Below are 21,151 nucleotides of genomic sequence, written 5' to 3'. Positions count from 1 at the left end.
CGCAGACACTGTGCCCTGCATCCCAGGCATCCGTAAGCAGCATGCTTACGTACAACCTCCCCATCTCCCCTCTGCTAGGGCTTTCCGAGAGCAGGGCATACCCTCCCTGCTGCTTTTTTATTTTTTAAAATCACAACTCAAGTTTTGGTATTTTTCTTCCTCTTCCAGCCCCGCCAAAACTTTCAGTGAGCTCCACCCACTCCACGTGGACCTCCCTTCCCTGTCCCAGCAACCCCTGCGAGAACCCCCCAACACGTGACCAATTGTTATGTTTCCTTCCTGGGGCGGCTCTTTCGCTGGCACCAAGTAACGACTGAACAAAAGTGCCCCCTTCAGGGTGAGTGTGGGGCAGCAGCCTGGGGAGGAGATGAAATTTGATTGAGGGCTGGAGTACAATAGGGGGAATGTGGCTGCTTCTGCTTAAAATGATTTCATATCCACATAGTTCCTTGGTTAATAACATGAAAGATCACACAAAAAATGAGACAAGTTCAAGAGAAGTGGTATCATCAAAGAAAACTACTTTGGCTCTGGAGGGGAAACTCAGTTGGTTAGAACTTGTCCAGATACTCCAAGGTTGTGCGTTCCATCCCCAGTCAGGGTACGTATAAGAATCAACCAATAAATGCATCATCAGTAAGGAAGACAGCAGCCCTGGCTGGTGTGGCTCAGCGGACTGAGTGCCGGGCTGTGAACTGAATAGGCCTCAGGTTTGATTCCCAGTCAGGGCATATGCCTGGGTTGCAGGCCAGGTCCCCAGGTAGGGGCGTGCAAGAAGCAACCGATGGATATCTCTCTTACATATTGACGTTTCGCTCCCTCTCCTTCTCCTTCCCTTCCCCTCTCTCTAAAAATAAATAAAATCTTTTTTTTAAAAGGGGGACAACAAATCAATGTCTTTCTCTCTCCACCCCCACTCTTCCTCTCTCTAAAATCAATTTAAAAAAAAAAGAAGAAAAGAAAACTACTTTGGGGGTATAGTTGGATAAAGTGTTAACTCCTAGTTGCAAAGTTGGTTACCCCTATTCTACCTTCATTTCCCCCAGAGTTCTTCATGATGTTGGTACAGCTCTCTGAGATCCTCAAATGCCAGACAAGAAACCAAGAGTTCTTTAGTTAGGGGCTGGAGAGCTGGAACATGGCCTGTTCTACGGTGGGTGTTGTTTTGGGTGTTTTTTTTTCCCCTTCACTACCTCCCCTTCCCCCAGCAATACAAAGTAGTTCTTCCTCTATGGGTTCTTACTCCTGAAGCTGACATAAATTACTTCCAAAACAGAGTCTCCTCGCAGCATTGGGAACACTTGCCCTGCATGGGAAGAACCCCAGGAGACCATGTTAGAGGAGGGGGGAGTGGGCAGGACGGCAAAAAATTAGTCCAGTGGGAAGGTTTGATGCGCAGAAAGAGGGGACTGACCAGAACAAGCTAGAAAATAGGTCAAGTGAAGCAAAACAGAGGGAACTGGTTTCCTTGGGAAAAATTCTGACCTAGGGTTTCTCCAATTTCCCTCTGCACTTCTTTTCCCCACAGGAGATGTGAGGTTAGGGGACTGGGAAGGGCATCAGGGCCACGGGAGGTATGTGGTCAGAGGCTGGCTGGGAGAGAGTTGTGTATCAGGCCGTGGTCAGAGAAGGAAGGGTAGGGAAGGGATTTAAAACCAGAATGATCCCTGGAGCCATTTGTCCCTCCAAAATCGTAGAAGTCATGAATAGTAGCTAGCCCAAGAGCAACAAATCTTGGGATCCAAGGAGGGGGACCTCATGGAAGCCAAGAAGCATGCTACCTCTGGGCATGTTCCACATTTGTGGAAGGGAATGGGAGGAGTTCTAGGGCGAATAGGGAAATAGTGTCCTATTTTCCAGGGAGCCAACTCAAAAACAATCAAGCTAGATCGTTAAGGACTGGGGAAGACACTTGCTTTCCTGAAACTCAGCCATCTGTCGACGCTCCCATTATCAGGTGCTATTTCCAGAGTCCTGGGCCTTGGGGAGGAAAGGGAGGGTCCCTGGTAGAGAGACACCGAGGGAGACCCGATGGGATTCTCCCTCAGCCCAGCTGCAGTTCCAGATATTCGCCACTCGGGGGCTCCCGAGCTCAACTTCAACCTCAGCCCCAGAGTAAGGGAGGGAGAGAGGCAATCTCCAGAGGACAGTGTAGGACGTCAGTAATGACCCTGAGAGCAGAGAGGTGACCTACGGGTCACCTGCTCTGAAAGGGCAGATCTTTCTTGCGGCCGTTGGGAAGCATCCAGCCTCCACTCTGTCTAAAAGGACTCGTGGCGCAGAGAATCAGCTCCCTACCTCTTATCCTCGTCTCTGTGGCCATTTCCTCCCCTGCGCGTTTCCTTCCCCTCCCCCATTCTCGCGGTGGGAACACCACCACCATCCCCCCAGCCTGTCAGAGGCCTGAGAAATGCTCTCATTCTGGCTGGGTGCCAAGCTGTGGACTTCCTGGGCTTTGGGGTGGGGCTTGGCTGAGGGGAAGCCCTTTGGATGGGAGTGCCACCCTTTGCTCACCATTCATTTTTTCTCTCCCTCTCTCCCTCCCTCCCCTCTTCCTCTCTTTCTCTCTCTGTCTCTGTCTCTGTCTCTGTCTCTGTCTCTGTCTCTGTCTCTGTCTGTCTGTCTCCCTCTCAAAAGGCTCATCTATCATTCTCTTGTCTCCACCACCTAATTTCCTACCCCCACAATAGGATTTCCTTGCCAGGGCAAAACATCCACAATCTGGAGGCAGTGGGCATCCTAAACACTGTGGTTCATTGTGTGAGAGAGAAAAAGCACCTATTTCAGAATCTGACTTCCCTGTTCCGGAAGGCCTGTAGCTAGAAGGAGAGGTTCAGCTGCCAGGGTCCAGAGGTAAGGTGTTTACAAATGGTAAGTTGGTTCTAGGGGTTCCTTGTGGATCCTTCCCAGAGCCCATGGGTCTAAGGAAGTCCATGTGTCTTTATATAGTAAAGCCTGGGAATGGACTTCTGCACATCTGACCACCTCTACTCAGCCTCCATTTTCCTGAAATAAGTCAGCTGAAATCTGAACTCGTTGGTCCATATCAAGGCCAAGGAAACCTTCCCAGCCAGCTGCAGCAGACTGGGGTAGATTCCGCAAGAATGAGGAGCGCAGAAACCACTCCCAAATCTAATGAACAGAGACCAGGCCTGTCAGAGACCTCTGGCACCTGTCTAAGAGGTTGTGCGCAGAAATGTTCTGGCATTTGGGGGTAAGAGAGTCTTCTGGTGTCATCTGCAAACGACCAGGTGAAAACTCAGTCCTGTGGCGCCCCCTGCTTCACCGCCCCTTCCTGGCCACTTTTATAACTGAGGGTCCTTCTGATTCATTAATTTTAAATCCTGGGAATCCTTCCCCTCTCCCCCACCTCTCCCTCTCCCCTCCCACCTTCCCACCCCAGACCTAACCTTTCCCCTGAATACCCAGCAGCCCCCAGGCACAGCAGCCCAGACCTGCCTGAAGATCACACAGTCTGAACCTCTGGCAGGCTGGAGATAACATCTTGACCTAAGTAATGTTTCAGCTCCTGACCTCTAAGGTGGAACTATCTCCTGGCTGCTTTCCTGTGAAACTGAACAGAGGGACACTGGAAAAGACGTCAGAACAGTCCTTAAGTTCTGAAGAGATGATTTATTACCTTCACCTCACCTCTGACCAATCAGCACCAGGACCACCCCTAACCGACGGTGTCTTGTGGTTTTGCCCTACATGATCTGTAACCTACATGCCACTTTTTGAGCATTAGCTCCCCTTTCTGCTGGGTGGCACCATGCATCAACAAAATAGCCAATATTTCTCCTCTGTAATTCTCAGTGTTTGGTGTTCGGCTCTGCTGGCACCGGGTGGACAGATTCTTTCTGGTCTATAACACTTTTGCAGTCTGTCTCCCTGACGTCATCATCTACAGACCTGTGCCAGATTCCCAAGTTCCTATCTTGAAACCTCAGCCCCCACACCCAGGGCCTGGGGAGAGCTGATGTAGGTCACTGCAGCTGAGCCTGCAGGGCTGTCTGCTCCTGGAGCCTGGAGCCTTTCAGGCAGAGAGTAAACCTTGCAGAGAAGCAAAACAAAGGGCATTATGACAATCGGAGGAGAGCATGTTCCTCAAAACATGAAACACGAACAGGCCACAAGTCAGCTGGGCATGTGTGAGGCAGTAAGGGGAGCTGTGCCCCCAGGAGGCTGCGTGTGATGGAGGGGGGAGGCCAGAGGAGAGGGGCTGAGCGAGGCTCCCATCCCTGGCTTCCTCTAGCCCCTCCCAAACCCACCAAGGCCCCCCCTTCACCCGTGCTCACCCTTGTTCTATTTGCCTGTGTCAGGGAACCCTTCTGATCCCCAATCCCCAGTTCTCCAGTCACTTCGCTCCCCAGGCTCAGGTTTCATTCTCAGGAGCCTTTGTGATTGCCTTAGAGACCCTCCGCTTCTGGTCACAGTTTCTGGAGCTCAGGAAGCTGGACTAGGCCAGGATTGTCCACACCCTCCCCCATTGAAAGACTTTTCCTGCTTGTTATCTGTTAAATTCATTTTGTGGGGGTACTTCCAACCCCACTGGGACCTCATTCCTATTCTCGGCTCTCCCCACCCCTGCCTCTGAGATCCCAGGGAGCATGCGCACACGCAACTACACGTTGTTCCTATTCTTTTAGCTGCGTATGGGGAGTCAAGGACCTATGGCTCAATTAGCTTGGGATGCCCACGGCTAGCAAACATAGACAAGGGACCAACTTCTACCTCCAACCTCAAAACCATTTAAACCCCAATCAATTGCTCTAATGGGAGCCTCGGGGCAGGAAGGAAAGTAGGTAAGATGGAGCAAGGATAAACAATTACAACCTGAGTCTTCTTTTCCCCTTATTCTTCCCCCAATAAATGCTTTTTATACTGCGTCTAACTGTATCTGGTGATGTTCTCTGGCCAGACTTGGAGAGGAAGGAGCATGAAAGGAGGAGGTGGACTCCCTCGATCTTGGGCTGGGTCCTCTCACGGGGCTGATTGATTGCTCGGGCACAGATGATTCTCAGACTTCGGCGGGCAGCAAGTTCACCTGGAGGTCCTTCAGAGTGAGGTTGCTGGGCTCCACTGCTGAGTTTCGAATGCCATGGGGCTGGAGAATTAACATTTGTAATAGGTTCCCGGGTGATGCTGACCCTGCTACTAATCCTGGGACCACTGTCTTAGTCCTAGGGACCCCCATCTTAGTCCTAGGGACCCCCAGCCCCTCACCCCAATCCTCTCCTGGATGCCTGCCTGGTTCCAATTTTATATAGTTTAGGAGGAAGTAACAGGTAAGACTTGGAAACACGTGACTCCTGCTCAGCCCTCCACCTGAGGACTACAGGGATCTAAGGAAGGGCAAGGACCAGCAGAAGTTGGTCTCGGACTAATTGCCCGTTCTATCTCTTTTTAAATAGTCCATTAACTCCATCCTCATTGAAAGGAGTCACTTCCCAAAAACATGTTTTGCAGCAGCAAGGGAGCACTAGGAATTTCCTGTGGTGAGGCAGCCCCAGTGTGGGGAGGGGAGCAGCAGTGCTGAGCGAGCGCCTTCCCTTGGCTCGGGCAGGGCCACGTGCCCCACCCCCTCGCTTGCACATGTCTCTGCCGCCACCGCCAGCAGCAGCCGGGCTGTTTATGAGCGAGTTGTTGTGGTAGAAATGGAGCAGGCTGCACATGCCCAGTCCATGTGACCCGGGCAGCCCGCGTGAGCCTTGAGCCGGCACAAACACGCTCGGCCCCGTCCTCTGCTGGCCAGAGAGACGGGAGGAAAGATGGGGAAGGAGTGAAGGGCACTGGGTGCCCTTCTGCTCCTCTCCTGGCTCTTTGTCCTGCTAGCGTCTCCTTTTGTCTCTCCTGAGCCACCAGGCGAGCAAACACCAAGGAAAGAAACGTGGTTTCCCCGGGCATAGTCTCCTCCCAGGCAGCCCCCAGGCGTTTATACAACCCAGAGCCCCAGGTCCCAAAAGAACAAAGGGCCTCCCCCAGCCAAGAGCACAGAATGGCCCCAGCCAGCCCTGGAGCTCGTGTGCTAACGTCAGCCTGTAGCCAAGGCTTGGTTTTCCCGCAGTCTGGCTCTCCCAAATAAGGCTGCCTTGTCCCCTCTTTGGAAGGAGGACACCACACAGAGACGCAGCAAGCACCCATTCCAGGATTCAAACAAGAAGAGTTCAGGGATTTACAGGGTCAGGGACACAAAGCAGGGTTTCTTTCTGTATCAGTGGTCTGTAGAGTTAGTGGACAGGAAGGAGAAAGTCTGTCTGCCAACTGGGGATAGGGAGGAGCTGAGGGTAGGGTGGGGAGAGAGGGGTGGAGATCTGGAAGAAGTTCACACTAACCCCGGTCCAGCTGGAGAACAAACACGGGTGCAAAACACAAGTTCAGCCTCCACGCCTCATGGAAACGTCCCCTCCCACCTGCCCGGCCCTCCCAGCCCCACGGAATCCTGCTCTCAGCACTCTAACCCCAGACCCCCACTCCCAGCCCCAGCCCCCTGCCCATGACCCTGTTTCTGAGCAGTGGAGCTTCTGACTGAGATGTGAGACTGTGCTGGAGTCAGGCGGACAGTAGGTTAGCAGGAACAAGCAAATGAAATGAGCACGACCCACATTTCCTCATGGAACTAAAACTTCGCAGATCCTGCATTGCAGAGCTAGCGCTTTTTTTTTTTTTTAATCTCCACTGGGCCTCTACACATGTCTGCATTTTTGCAAACAGCACAGATTTTTTTTTTCAGGGTGCAAATGCGCATTCTAATGAGCAAACCTCCTTCCTGTGGCATTGAAAATCTCTTTGGCAAATTGCTTTCGCCCCCCCCGCCCCCCTCCCTCGAATTTAGAAGAGGAAGAAGAGAGATCCCAAATTTGTCTCTCTCTCCTTCCCCGGCCCCCCTCCCCCAAGATACCGCAGTCTTTCCAGCCCAACAACTAACAGCTGCAGACCAGGGGAAAGGGATGAGAGGAGGGAAAATGAGCCTTGTTTCTTCTTTCCATGCAGGCTGAGCTGGCAGGGCTGGGGTTGCTTTTTTTCCCCGGGCAGCCCATCGCACCCCCCCTTTCCTCTCTGTCCCAGCCAGTGTTTATGTAAGCCTCCTAGAAGCTACACAAGGCCCCTTACGCCTGCTCAGGCCATGGCTCCTCCGAGGTCCATCCTGCTCACGAGGACTGTCATGAGCCTCGGGCCTCCCTAGGCAGCTGCATGGGGATCTGCGGGGGCCCAGGGACTGGGGATGGATACTAGATAAGAAGAGGGTTTGAGACAAAACTTGGGGTAAGGAGTGGAAAAGGAGGCAGGCACGCAGGCACCCCCCGCCATATAGGCACGCTCCCCACACCCATTCTCCTGCATGTCAGCCCCACAAAGGCTCAAGGACAGCCAGAGGGCAGGTGCAGGGACCTGGAAGATGACACTACCAGCAGGCTCCCGCAGCATAGCCAAGGTTGGACAGGATGGCCTTGGCATAGTATGTGCTGGATGCCACTGCCCCCCAACGCAGGAGGAGGAGCCCCAGACCAGAAAGGGGGCAATCTGGGGCTTATCCTTCCACTGCCAGGGACAGTCCATGCTACTTCCTGGATCCTGTGATGCGGGTGGGATCCTGGGCTCTGAGAGGAGGACCTTCCTTCGGGTTTTCCCAAAGGATCTGCTGAAGAAGCCTTGGCCCAGGTTGGTGGAGCTGTTTTTGGAGGCACGCACCTCTCAGGCAGGTGCGTGGAAAGTAGGATGTTGTTTCCTTAGGGCTTTTCACACTTCTGTCTGTTCTTGGTGGCTTCCTCACTCTCACTGAACCAATCCTTTCATTTTCTTCTTCCTTCTTTTCTTTCCTTTATTGATTTTTAGAGAAAGGAGGAGGGAGGGAAAAACATAGATGTGAGAGAGAAACATCAATTGGCTGCTTTTCATACACGCCCTGATGTGGGACTGAACCTCCAACCCAGGCATGTGCTCCGGACTGGGAATCGAACCAGCAACCTTTCCCTTTTGCTTTATAGGATGATGCCCAACCAAGCCACACCAATCAGGGCCCAGTCGATTCTTAACACATCCCCTGGAAGGAGGCACGATGGCTCTTTCGAGGGCCTGGACCTACCCGCCCCTCTCCCCTCATCACCAGCTGCAGATCCCAAAGTCTGGGAGAGAAGAGAGCTCAGATGCACCTGCTTCAGGCACCTCTGCAGCAGTCCATGTGGAACTTTGTTTGTTGCATCCTATGCTGGCCCCCCTCTATCTTTACAACCAGGCCAAGGGAAGATAGGAAGGAGAGAGGGAGGGGTTTAGGGAACAGGAAATGTGGTTGGAATGAAAAGAGAGATTCTGGGAGGCCAAGGTACTGCAGGGGCAGGTGTCAGGAGTGCTTCAGGCTTCTCTTCTCAGGAACTCACCTGACTTCCAAGCACCATCATTGCTTGGGAAACACCATGACGACTCTATTGCACAGACATTCCACTGGAAGTAATCATTCTTTTCAGGAAGGACAGTCTTGCTGGCGGAAAGAGTTTTACCCTCAGGCCTGAGGTTGAATTCCCAACACTTGGCATTTTCTTTTCTTCTTTATCCTCACCTGAAGACATTTTTTCATTGCCTTTTAGAAAGAGAGGAAGGGAGAGAAACATCAGTGTGAAAGAGAAACATCAATTGGTTGCCTCCCCTGCTCACCAGGACCAGGGAACGTGCGTGCCTGGACCCGGGATCAAACCCGCAACCCAGGCATGTGCCCTGACTGGGAACTGAACCCACAACCCTTCAGTGAGGGGACAACGCTCCAACCAACTGAGCCACATCAGCCATGGCAACATTTGCCATTTGCTTTGTGCCATTGATAGTGGTAGTGCCAAGAGATAGCTGGGAAAGTGTTGGCCCCTCCAATAATCTCCATCAATCTGTTGATGTGATTTATTTATTTATTTATTTATTTATCTAGTTATTTATTTAGTTTTAGAAAGGGGGAAGGGAGGGAGAAAGAGAAGGAAAGACACATCAGTGTTTGACAGAAACATCAATGTGTGGCTGCTCCTCACACCCCCACAACAAGGGACCTGGCCTACAACCCAGGCATGTGCCCTGACCAGGAATCAATCAGCGACCCTTCTGTTTGTAGGATGACACCCAACCCACTGAGCCACACCAGCCAGGCGACATATTAATTTTTTCTTAAATTTATTGATGTCAGAGAGAAAGGGAGAGGCAGAGAAATATCAATTTATTGTTCCATCTATCCATGCATTTGCTGGTTGCTTTCTCACATGCCCTGACCAGGGATCGAACCTGCCGCCCTGGTGTGTCAAGAGGATGCTCCAATCAATTGAGCTACCCAGTCAGGGCCTGATGTGACTTCTTAATTTTAAGTAAAGCATTATGCAGTTACCCTTCCAGACAAATTGCCTTGTCTCTGGAACATCCTGGGCAAGTTAATCCATGTCTCAAAGTCTCAGATTCCTCATCTCGAAAATAAGAATGAGACCTACAGCCCAGGCCAGGTAGCTCAGTTGGTTAGAGCACCGGCTGGATGTGCCAAGGTTGCTGGTTCAATCCTGGGTCAGGGCACTTCCAAGGGTCAACCAATGAATGCATTAGTAAGGGGAACAATGGGTCTATGTTTCTCACTTCCTCTCTCTTTCTAAAATCAATTTTAAAAAATGAGACCTGTAGCACGGGTTTGTTGTGGATATTAACTGAGGTAATGTATGTAATGCACTTAGCACAGTGCCTGACATACAGTTGGTACTTAACACAAATTTCTTATTTCCTTTCCTTGGAAAAAGGAGTAATGAGGTAAAGATGGAAACTGAGACAGAACACATCCATGGAACCCAGTCCTGAATCATGCCTCACCCTCCCTGCCTCCATCTCTCCCAAAGATCAAATGAACTCAGACGAATCAGCTCAGACCCTTCCCAAGACATCAGGCTCTGGAAAGCTAGTTGGCCTTTGAGAGAACAAGGAAAGGCTCTAGAAAGGTAGAGGATGAGTCTCTCCCAGACGCACGTCTGGTTGCCTGATTCTGGGGCATCCCCAGGGTTTCTGTCCCAGGTTTGCATCACCTGGGCAGGCAGGTTTTCCCCCTGGGCAATGGTTTGCTTGGTGAGAAAGGAGGGGGAAGGGAAGGCACCTACTGAAGCTTGACCTGGTTTCTGGCAGGGACCCACCCTCAGTCAGTAAGTGTTGGCCCAAAATTTAGGCCACCCAGGATTTGCACAGGGTGTCACCCTGTTACCTAGAACAACCTACTGCCAAGAAGAATAGGTCTGGGATCAAACGCACACGTCCATACGCACTCACACCATTCACACTTATGTACCCACACAGATGGTCTCTCACTCACAATCATATGAACACACATACACACACACACACACACACTCTTTGGCCAGAGCCTAAGAGCTCTCAATCCCTTGCCTTTCCCTTCTCCAGCTCTGCTGTCCTTCCCAGTCTAAAGAAATTAGGAGGATTAAAGACATACTCGGAAACACACACACAGGCACGGGACCCAACCCTGCCCCTAAATGGTGAGGTCAGTCCCCAGAAACCCAGACTCCGAGGAATCTGAGTAGAAGTGCGTGTAACCTAGAGCCAGGGCTGTGCTTTGCTGTGCCGGGTCTTGGACAGGTATCCATTCCACACGGTTCCCGTCTGAGTACTGTTTATGAAGGGTTCGGTTCCTTCTTGGGCTGAATTTGGTTATGGGAGGAATAGTGTGTGTGTGTGTGTGTGTGTGTGTGTGTGTGTGTGTGTGTGTAAGTGAACTGGAATGTCCAGCTGGCAGGAGCGATGGGAGGCTGTGTTGAGATGCACCTGTTGTCTAAAGGTCAAGGTTGAGGTCAAAGAGAGGCCAAAGCTAGATTCTACTCCAGGTCCCCAGAAGCCAGACAACCTAGCCTTTCTTGCTCCCTTTGGTAGCTCTGGGTCCCACAGTCTCCGTCTTTCTCCCAGCAGCTGTTGGCAGAGAGAGGAACAGGGTGAATAGACTAGAAGCTTCCGGAGCCAAGAGAGACTCCTGCCTCTCATTATTCTGTATCCTTCTCTCCAGTTGTAGAAGGAGGATCCCAAATGTACTTCTTTGTCAGAGGGGAGAGGAAGGCCCTCTGAGAAGTGCAGAGGAAGCAGGAAACAGAGGCGACCCCCCTCTTTTGCCTTCTCCCTCCCGGCCTCCACCTTCATACCTCACACAGACTGCAAAACAACCCAGCTTCTTGCCAAGTGTTAGGCTGACTGAATTTCAGCTCTAGCTGCCTCTGCTTCCTCCTTCTTCTCACTTGTGGCAAACTTGGGGAGGGAGCCTTGACCCTTGGACTCCCCCCTACAGGGACAAACACCAGCAAGTAGAAGAGAGGGTGGGTGGGATCCCCAGAGCAGCAGACAGAGCTGTGGGCCTTGGGGAGGTCCCAGGGCAGCGAAAGGGAGGGTGCCAGTGGTGGTGCTGGGGCTGGTGGAAAGCTAGAGGTCATGCCAAGGGCCCTGACTTTGAGTTGAGCCATGGGCTCTGGCCCTGGCTCTGACGGAGAGTCAGAAAGGGCACAGAGAGCATGCGGCACCAGACATGGCAGTTCACCTCCTGGCTTTCCCTCCAGAGTCAGGGGAAGGAGGGAGAGAGGAGGTGGAGGCTGAGCTCTGAACCAAGTTTTCCTGAAAAGCCTCTTTCCTTGTTTGTCCTAGCCCCTCCCAGCCCCTCCCACACTCTGCTGCAGCTTCCCAGCTCTGGGCCAGAGGGCCAGGGCAGGACAACCGCCTTCTCTCTCCCACTTTTCTTGGGGCCTGGGGAACAAAGCTAAAGCCCCAACCATTCTAAGGAGCCCATTCTAGGGAGCCCATCTTCTACCGCGAGTCAAAGTCTCCTGGGACCAGCGGTCAGGCCCACCACCCAGCCACCACCCCTTCAGTCAACTTCAGAGTACTCTCGGCTTACTCATTTCCTTACTGGCTATTTTCTTCCTTGGTGCCCACACTCCTTTTCTCTACCTCTTTGGCGGCTGTCATGTTTCCAGGCATACATCAGTGCTGCCCCAGGAGCTGCCTGTGAACAAGTGGAAAAGGGAAAACAAAACAAAACCTTCCTAGAATCACTGGGACCCAGGAGGAACTAGCAGAAAGCAGAAGGTGGCCCAGGTTCACTTGGCTTCTTCTTTTTTTTAAGTTTGTTTTTTTTTTAAGATTTTTATTTATTTATTTTTAGAGAGGGAAAGGAGGGGGGAGAGAGAGAGGGAGGGAGAGAGAGAGAGAGACGCATCAATGTGCGGTTGCTGGGGGCCGTGGCCTGCAACCCAGGCATGTGCCCTGACTGGGAATCGAATCTGTGATACTTTGGTTCACAGCCCGCGCTCAATCCACTGAGCTACGCCAGCCAGGTCTCACTTGGCTTCTTGAAGAGGCTCTCATCCCTTCCTATAACCCAAAAAGGATAGACCTCTACTTGAGACCTGTTTTTACCAGTGCAGCAACTGCGGCTTTGAAGGGAGATGCTGGCTGTTCCTAACCCCTCTTCCGCGTTTCACGTGCACTTCTGAGGTTTTAGGGCAAATGAAACCAGCAATGGATGTTTGACCTTGGGCTGGTCATTTCTGAGCCTCCCCTTCCTCATCAGTAAAGGAGGGAGGGTAAGAGGCTCTTAACCCCGGGGGGTTCCCTTCTGTGGAATCTACAAGCTACCCTCAAGTACTGCGGGTGGTGGGAGTGGGGGTGTCACTGTGCTCCTGGCCCTTGCCTTACCTATTGCCTCATTCCTTTACGACCTCATAGCACTTTCACCATAAAGCTCCCCTCCCTTGTCCTTTTTATCTCCCAAACAAAAGGAAATGACTCATCCCAAAGTCACCTGGACTGGGTGGGATGGTGTCTTACAAGTAAACAGGGAGTCCCTAGTGGTATCCTCACCCCCACAGCAACTCTTTTTCCTAGGGGTGCTCTTCCTAAGGGGAGCAGGAGGGGGAAGGGGTAACATTTCCTTTTGGTCTTAGGACTTGGCCCTTCAGCAGAAGTACTGACTCGGCGGATATCTCTTCCTCCTACTTCTTTCCCCGTGTCACCAGGAACCTCCAGGCGAGGTCAGTTCTGCAATCACGTGAAGCCCTCACGTTTGCAAGGTTTGCAGAAAAGGCCTGCAAGCTTTGATCTCCCAGGGAGCAGCGAAGCTTGCCAGTCCCTCCCCAGGAATTCACATGCCTCTGCCATACAGGCTTTCCAAACACGCCACCCTGACTCTGCGGCGCACCCCACCCACCCGGCTCTCAGCTCCTCCCCCGTCCCAGCAACAGTGTTTGCAAGGCAGAAAGAAAGAAATATACACAGTCCGCCCACTTTGCCAGTGGACTACAAATCCCGGCAGCCTTGGCATTGCGCAGGCGCAAGGAGCTCAACGTGCCTGCTTCTGAAAAAGTGTGTCACTGGGGCACGAGGCGCTCCCTGGGATCACATGGTACCTGCTCCATTGCCGCGTGCGGCCCGGGAACCCTGGGTTGCTGGCGCCTGCGCAGAGCTCTCTGTCCCAGGGAAAAGGCTGGGGCAAAAGGCGGCTGAGATTGGCAGAGTGAAATATTGCTGCCGAGGGAACGTAGCAGGGCACACGTCTCGCATCTTTGCGCCTGGGTGCCCCGTTTCTCCCCATCACCTACTTACTTCCTGACTGCAACCTCTCTACCTCTGGGACTTTTGCACCGGGAGTTCCAGATTCGCTACCCTGCAGCGCTGCGGAGCCATCCGGCAGTGGCACCGGTGCACTGCGGAGACCAGACCCTCCTTGCTGCTAGCCTGAACTACTGCAGGCTAATTTCCCTTCGGCCCCCCTCCCCCACACTCTCTCTGCTCTTCCCATGCAAAGCAGACCTCCGTTGCCTCAGCGTCCTCCCCTTCTGCAGGGCTGCAGCCCGGCCACCCCAAGAGCTTGCTACAGGGTGCCTCCACTCCCCTCCCTCAGCCAGTGCCCCGGGGGGAGACAGCGGCAATTGCAACCTCCACTTTGTGTCAAGGTCCAGTTTGAATGACCGCTCTCAGCTGGTGAAGACATGACGACCCTGGACTCCAACAACAACACAGGTACTGAGATTGCTATCATCATCCTTTCTCTCTGTCTCCTCACTTCCATCTATGTCTTAAAACAAGAGAAACTTTGTGAGGGACTGGGGACTCCCTCTGCCCTGGGATTTACTAGCGTAATGGGGACCATAGGCTAGGGTTTCAAGAGGTGGTTTTCTTTTGCTTTGTTTTGTTTTTGTTTTTGCTTTTGTTTTTGTTTTGGCCTGGAAATGCGCCCAAAGGCGTTCTACCTCCAGCCCTCAGAGTTCTAAAGCTCATTTTAGCCTGAAGGACTGGGATCCCGAGCAGGAGGCAATGGAGAGCGGTTACGTGTGGTGAGATGAACAGTTTAGAGGGACTCGGAGCTTTGGAGCAGAGCCCCCAAACGCCCGTCTGTCCGCCCCTGCAGCTGTGGCATGCCTGGCCTTCTCTGAAAGAAGGCCCCCCTCCTTCCTCTCTTCCTCTTCCCTAGTTTCCGCAGACTAGAAGGAACCTGAGAAGCAGTGAGGTGATCGGGACTCCAAGACAGGAGGGGCTGGGAGAATGGGTCAGATCTCACTGGGGAATCCTCAGTGACAGTAGGGAGCGGCACTTGAGGAGCTGGGAGAGTGGCGCTGGTCCCCGGGGAGGACACCCACAGTGCCCGGGTGGCCGGGAGGGCTCACATGGCTGCGGAACCGGGCCCACGTGCTGCGTTTGTTTTCATTCAGCAGAAGCCGTGGCCGCCACCTCATTGGTCGTTGCCTCTCGGCCCTGTTACATAATGAGCTCCGCCCCCACGGTTTCCACGGCAACGCGTGTTCCCTTTTCTCCTCCCCTCAATAGTTCCTGCCTATCTCGCGTCCGCTGCCCAGCTCTGGACTGGGACCCGGGGAGGGGCGGGACGGAGGCGGGGGCTGCTGCTCTGGATTGACGGGAAGCGGAGAGGGCGGGGACCTCGAGTTCCGGGGTTCCTCGTTGGGGAGCCACGTGCAAGACGCACACGTGTAGCAGGGACGTGAGGCCGGCTGAGGGCCCGGCTCCCGCCCCGCCCCGCCCCACTGAGATCTGGGTGAAGCTGGGCTGACTCACCGCCCCCCGCCTGCCTCCTTTTCCTGTTCGCCTGCCCGGGTCCCCCCTCTTCCCTGTCACCAAAGCAGAGTGAGATGGAGTCATCCCTGACCTCCCTTGGCCTCATGTTTACACTTCTCAAAGGGGCCTGACATTTAGCCACCCTTCTTGCTCCTTTCCTCTTCATTCTGTTTACACCTATTCACTGTACCCCCTTTAGACTCCACTTCTCCACATTACAAATTCTTTCTGTTCCCCAAGCATCTTTTTCCTTAGTCCTGCAAACATGGTCTTACTCCCCTCCCCACCAAACAAGCAGCTGTTTGCTTCCTAAGGACTGCCCCAAAGCGACTACCTTCCAGAATCATAACTGAAAGGATGTTAAGTCTCTCTCATCTTTCTGTTTGTTTTATGGCAAGGAAAACTGAGACCCACAGAAGGGACTTGGTGTTCTCTAGGTCCCACATCAAGTGGGTGGTGATGGATCTAGACGCACAACTAGACTCTCTTGAGTGTGCCCCTCACTTCCAGGTGAGAAGTCTCTTTGATGAGTCTTCTCTTTTGGAGATGGGTAAACTAGGTCAGGTTCATTTACCACCAAATAAATACCCCATCCCCCACGGTGAACGTTGAAATGGTAGGAGCTGATCTGTTGTGCAACGATTTTACAGGGAGCTGGGTTCACCCTGACCAACCTTGAGCTATTTTAAGGTTGCCCTGCCCCGCTTAGTGTGTGTCAGTGGGTGAGCAAGACATGTGCCTCTGGAGACACAGTAGCAGGGCCTGCGCTGGCGCACACGTGTCCCGGGAGCCTCCCTTCACTCACCCTGCCCATGGCAGGCCAAACTAGGTGCTTGGCAAAGGTGTGGCAGGCGGGTCACCTTTTTCTGCTGCTGATACCACGGGAACACGGCCACCTGGTTGGCCCAATATAATCAGAGGGCCAAAGTCCTGGAGTGCAGAGAGCCAAGGTCGTTGTCACTAGGCTGAGAGTCGTGGAAGGGGGTGTTCCAAAGCCCTAGGCTGGACAGTTTGTCCTTCACATCCACCTCCTGCGATGTGCACCACCAGGCCTCTCCCGGGCTCACGCAGACTCTCAGTATTGAAGGCCAGGGGAACCAGGCTGGGCAGGTTTGGGAACTTGAGTACCTTCGGAGAATACGTCTTTCAGTTTGGGAGGGATTTGACTGTTTTATCCTTCACTCTCCCCGCTTCTCCTCACTGTTGGCTCACTGCCGCTCCATGGCCTCATCCCTGGAATGGCCTTGGTGTTAAAATCGGCAGCTGTTTATTTTGGAAGGCTGGGCCTCACGAATGAGTCTCAGCTGCTCGTCCCATCCTTGGGTCTGCCGCGGACAACTAAGTCATTAGCTGCACTCACTATTCCCAAGGAAGACATTCAGGGCCGGGATGGGGGGACATGTATGTGAGATGCCCACGGGGGTCAGGCCTCTAGGGTGGTACCACATACCCAAGGCAGAAGCTGAATGTACCCTGCAAAGGGTCGTGGTGGTTGGTGGGCTCTGCAATGTCTAGTATGTGTTGGGGGATTGCTTTTGTGGCTCTTCTGGGGTTCCACATGGTTAACTTCTGAGTTGCCAGCAGTGTTCCGGGGGTGGGCAGGTAGGGGATGAGCAGGGTGGTGCCCGAGGATGGTAGCTCTACGGCACCTGACGTCTCCTGCCCTTGTGTTCTCCTGCCAGGTGGCGTCATCACCTACATTGGCTCCAGTGGCTCTTCCCCGAGCCGAACCAGCCCGGAGTCTCTCTACAGTGACAGCTCGAATGGCAGCTTCCAGTCCCTGACCCAAGGCTGCCCCACCTACTTCCCACCATCGCCCACGGGCTCCCTTACCCAGGACCCAGCTCGTTCCTTTGGGAGCATTCCACCCAGCTTGAGTGACGATGGCTCTCCTTCCTCTTCCTCATCATCCTCTTCCTCCTCCTTCTACAATGGGAGTCCCCCAGGGGGTCTACAAGTGGCCCTGGAAGACAGCAGCCGAGTGTCCCCCAGCAAGAGCACCAGCAACATCACCAGTGAGTACATTTCTAGTTGGTCTGGGGGAAAGCAGTGTGGCCAGGCCTCGGTTGGGAGTCAGTGTCAATGTGAAACAGCTATTCCCAGGGCCTACCCTGGCTTTGGTGATTTCTCCTAGAGTTGCACCAGCTTGGTCTGGTCATTTGAGTGTCCCCTGGATCCGGGGGCTCCCCCTCAGTTTTCCCCTAGAACCTCCAGCCCGGAAAACCTCCATCTCTAGCCACTCGGACAGCCCTCCTGCTTCCCCGCCCACTCACTGCCCTTCTCTTCCCACAGAGCTCAACGGCATGGTGCTGCTGTGTAAGGTGTGTGGGGACGTCGCCTCGGGCTTCCACTACGGCGTGCATGCCTGTGAGGGCTGTAAGGTGAGACCGGTGGGGGCTAAGGGAAGGGGCAGGTGACCCACGCCCCCAGGACGCCTAAGTCTGGCCTAGACGGAGAAGCTCACGAGCTGCCCCTGCTCTCCAGGGCTTCTTCCGTCGGAGCATCCAGCAGAACATCCAGTACAAGAGGTGTCTGAAAAACGAGAACTGCTCCATCGTCCGCATCAACCGCAACCGCTGCCAGCAGTGTCGCTTCAAGAAGTGTCTCTCCGTGGGCATGTCCCGTGACGGTGAGGCGGCACCGTCACCCCTTGAGCACCCCACGCCCTCCCCCTTCCTCCTACCCCAAGTTCCTGAATTTATCCCTCCCTTAAAAAAAATCCCAAACTGAGATACGTCCTACTGTGGGTCTCATTTGCATAGGGGACCCCCAACCTTCATCCTCTCGGGTAAACATAGTTCTTCCCCGTGAGTCCCTGTGTCACCTCCTACCACCGTCCCTACCTGGAAAACCCCCTCCACGGGTGTGGCCTTGCTGGTTTTAGTTTTGCTACGGAACCCCAGGCCCTCAGGGTCCTGCCCTCTCAGGGGGGAGGAAGGAAGAGAGCGCGTGAGTGTGTGTGAGAACTTCCTGACCCTGCTCTCATCCTGTCACAGCTGTGCGTTTCGGGCGCATCCCCAAACGAGAGAAGCAGCGGATGCTTGCTGAGATGCAGAGCGCCATGAACCTGGCCAACAACCAGATGAGCAGCCAGTGCCCACTGGAGACCTCACCCGCCCAGCACCCGACCCCAGGCCCCATGGGCTCCTCACCACCCCCAGCTCAGGCCCCCTCACCCCTAGTGGGCTTCTCCCAGTTCCCACAACAGCTGACGCCTCCCCGATCTCCAAGTCCTGAGCCCACAGTGGAAGATGTGATATCCCAGGTGGCCCGGGCCCACCGAGAGATCTTCACCTACGCCCATGACAAGCTGGGCACCTCTCCTGGAAACTTCAATGCCAACCATGCATTGGGCAGGCCCCCAGCCACCACCCCACATCACCGGGAAAATCCAGGCTGCCATCCTGTTCCCAATGACAACATCATGGCTGCCCAGCGTCATAATGAGGCCCTGAATGGTTTACGCCAGGCTCCCTCCTCCTACCCTCCCTCCTGGCCCCCTGGCCCCGCCCACCACAGCTGCAACCAGCCCAACAGCAATGGGCACCGTCTATGCCCCACCCACGTGTACCCAGCCCCAGAAGGTGAAGCACCTGCCAACAGTCCGCGGCAGGGCAACTCCAAGAATGTTCTGCTGGTGAGGGCACTGGGGGTGAGGTGGGCAGGGGCCTGGAGGACTGGATTTAGCACAGGGCAGCTGGGTGTGTCGGGAGGCTAATGCAAGGATCTCCTCTTCCCGGGGGAGGATGCTCAACCCTGCAGCAAGGGCTCTGCCTGGGAATCCCTGATCTCCCCCTGGCGCCTGATTGCTATTTCTCCTGGAAGACCTATCCTCCACAGCCTCAGCCTCTCACTCAGGCAGCCTCGAGGGCCCAGAGCTGCAGGGGGAACTCATCTGAACTAGCCTGGCTGATCCTCCCCTCCCCAAATCCCTTCCTCCTCCAGGCGTGTCCGATGAACATGTACCCACACGGACGCAGTGGGCGAACCGTGCAAGAGATCTGGGAGGATTTCTCCATGAGTTTCACACCCGCTGTGCGGGAGGTGGTAGAGTTCGCTAAGCACATCCCCGGCTTCCGTGATCTTTCTCAGCACGACCAGGTCACTCTGCTGAAGGCTGGCACCTTTGAGGTAAGTGACCTCTTTTGTGCTCCCCGCTCTTGACCTTGGGAAGCACCCAACAGAAAGTCTTGGTGTCTGGAGCAGGCAGTGGCTCTGAAAGGCTTAGAAACCCCAGTGTCTGTCCTTACACACGCTGACTCACAAGGAGGGACAGAGGGCCTCCCACTCCGGCCTCGGTGGCCAGGACTTCTGTCTTCTCCGCTGGGGCCTAATCATGTCCCACCACCTTAAAGTAACACTGTAGGGCACATGGCTACCCCCCTTCTAGGCCTGAGCAAATTAATGTGAGTGAAGTGACTTGCCCCAGGTCACAGATAGTGACTTACGTTGTGACTCAGATTCAGGCCTGTGGGCTTCCAAAGCCAGTGGGGGTATTTCCCATCCTTCCACCTGGCCCCCACCTCCCATCCCCCACTCAGAAACTGTCCCCACTGTTGACTGCAGTAAATGCAGTAAACCCTTCAGAAAATGTGAGAGGCGATTTGGCAAGTGTTCCTGCCACCTCACCCAGGATGACTGTCCCCCCCCCCCTGCCCCCATGCAGGTGCTGATGGTGCGCTTTGCATCGCTGTTCAACGTGAAGGACCAGACAGTGATGTTCCTGAGCCGCACCACCTACAGCCTGCAGGAGCTCAGTGCCATGGGCATGGGAGACCTGCTCAACGCCATGTTCGACTTCAGCGAGAAGCTCAGCTCCCTGGCGCTGACCGAGGAGGAGCTGGGCCTCTTCACCGCCGTGGTGCTTGTTTCTGCGGGTAGGTCAAGCTTTCGCCCGAGCCTGACCGGGCAGGGGGAGGAGGCGGACGCAGTTCAATTGAACACACCTTTTATGGAGTACCTACTCTACGCCAGGCCCCGTGCTGGGCACTGGGGATACAGACATGATTCAGACACAGTCTAGCTTGGGAGACAGACTCATGCCCGACTAATTATAAAACAGTGAAATAAGTGTCACAGTAGAAGCATGAACCAAGGGCTTTGGAAGCACAGACAACTATTTCTGCCTGGGGAGCTGGGGAAGGAGGTGACACTTGAGTGGGGCCTCAAGGGACAAGTAAGATACTGCCAGGCAGGGGTGGGGGGTGGGGGGTGGGTGGGGCAGGGCCAGGCAGAGGGAACTACAGAGCAGAAAGCCAGGGAGCCTGGGTATGTTTGGCCCGTTCAGGGAAAGAGAGTGGCCTTGCGGGACGGGAGCGCCCAGCCCTGCTGAGCCCATGCTGCCATGCGGGGGCAGAGAGAGGCCTGGGAGGAGGTGTGTGCGCCCCCTCCTCCTCCTCCTCCCCACCCTGGGCCCCCTGGGGGGCTTCAGGGAGAGGCTGCATTGCCCGCTGCCACGTCCTCCTGGCGGACCTCCTCCGGGTCCTCCTCGTCAGAGGAGCTCAGGGAGCCTGCCTCACTGCTGTCGTCTTCCCCACAGACCGCTCGGGCATGGAGAATTCCGCTTCGGTGGAGCAGCTCCAGGAGACGCTGCTGCGGGCTCTTCGGGCTCTGGTGCTGAAGAACCGGCCCTTGGAGACTTCCCGCTTCACCAAGCTGCTGCTCAAGCTGCCGGACCTGCGGACCCTGAACAACATGCATTCCGAGAAGCTGCTGTCCTTCCGGGTGGACGCCCAGTGACCCGCCCGGCCGGCCTTCTGCCGCTGCCCCCTTGTACAGAATCGAACTCTGCACTTCTCTCTCCTTTACGAGACGAAAAGGAAAAGCAAACCAGAATCTTATTTATATTGTTATAAAATATTCCAAGATGAGCCTCTGGCCCCCCAAGACTTCTTGTAAATACCTGCCTCCCTCCCCCGTCACTGAGCCTCCCCTCCCCCCTATTTAAACCACTCTGTCCCCTCTAATTCTCTAGCCCCCCAGTTTATTCTATTCCTGTCTCAAATCCAATAGTTCACAGCTGAGCTGGCTCCTGTGGTGTGTGCTCGTTGGGGGCGGGGCGGGGGGCGGAAATACTGCC

The 21,151-nt window shown here is 54.4% G+C and overlaps 1 protein-coding gene and 2 long non-coding RNA genes across 3 annotated transcripts; 2 read left to right on the top strand and 1 right to left on the bottom strand.

Annotated features, from left to right (window-relative positions):
• The first annotated feature begins 278 nt into the window (after positions 1-278).
• Positions 279-1,885, top strand: LOC123817468. Its single transcript, XR_006785429.1, has 3 exons — positions 279-337; positions 1,047-1,153; positions 1,861-1,885. It is a non-coding gene; the product is annotated as an uncharacterized LOC123817468 (long non-coding RNA).
• Positions 1,886-6,889: 5,004 nt separating this feature from the next.
• Positions 6,890-12,026, bottom strand: LOC123817479. Its single transcript, XR_006785430.1, has 3 exons — positions 11,912-12,026; positions 8,379-8,578; positions 6,890-7,820 (listed from the first exon to the last, which is right to left on the bottom strand). It is a non-coding gene; the product is annotated as an uncharacterized LOC123817479 (long non-coding RNA).
• A 1,377-nt stretch (positions 12,027-13,403) lies between these two features.
• Positions 13,404-20,960, top strand: NR1D1 (nuclear receptor subfamily 1 group D member 1). Its single transcript, XM_045836118.1, has 8 exons — positions 13,404-14,022; positions 16,755-17,087; positions 17,365-17,453; positions 17,557-17,701; positions 18,069-18,709; positions 19,018-19,203; positions 19,739-19,949; positions 20,612-20,960. Exons 1-8 carry the CDS (start codon positions 13,992-13,994, stop codon positions 20,809-20,811), a joined length of 1,836 nt encoding a protein of 611 aa, XP_045692074.1. The 5' UTR covers positions 13,404-13,991; the 3' UTR covers positions 20,812-20,960.
• The last annotated feature ends 191 nt before the right edge of the window (positions 20,961-21,151 follow it).

Source organism: Phyllostomus hastatus, unplaced genomic scaffold, assembly GCF_019186645.2.
Source record: "Phyllostomus hastatus isolate PE091 unplaced genomic scaffold, TTU_PhHast_1.1 phas_contig_210, whole genome shotgun sequence".
Taxonomy (NCBI): domain Eukaryota; kingdom Metazoa; phylum Chordata; class Mammalia; order Chiroptera; family Phyllostomidae; genus Phyllostomus; species Phyllostomus hastatus.
The sequence above is the reverse complement of the archived record's forward strand: the minus strand, read 5'-3'. Positions and strand labels throughout refer to the sequence as shown.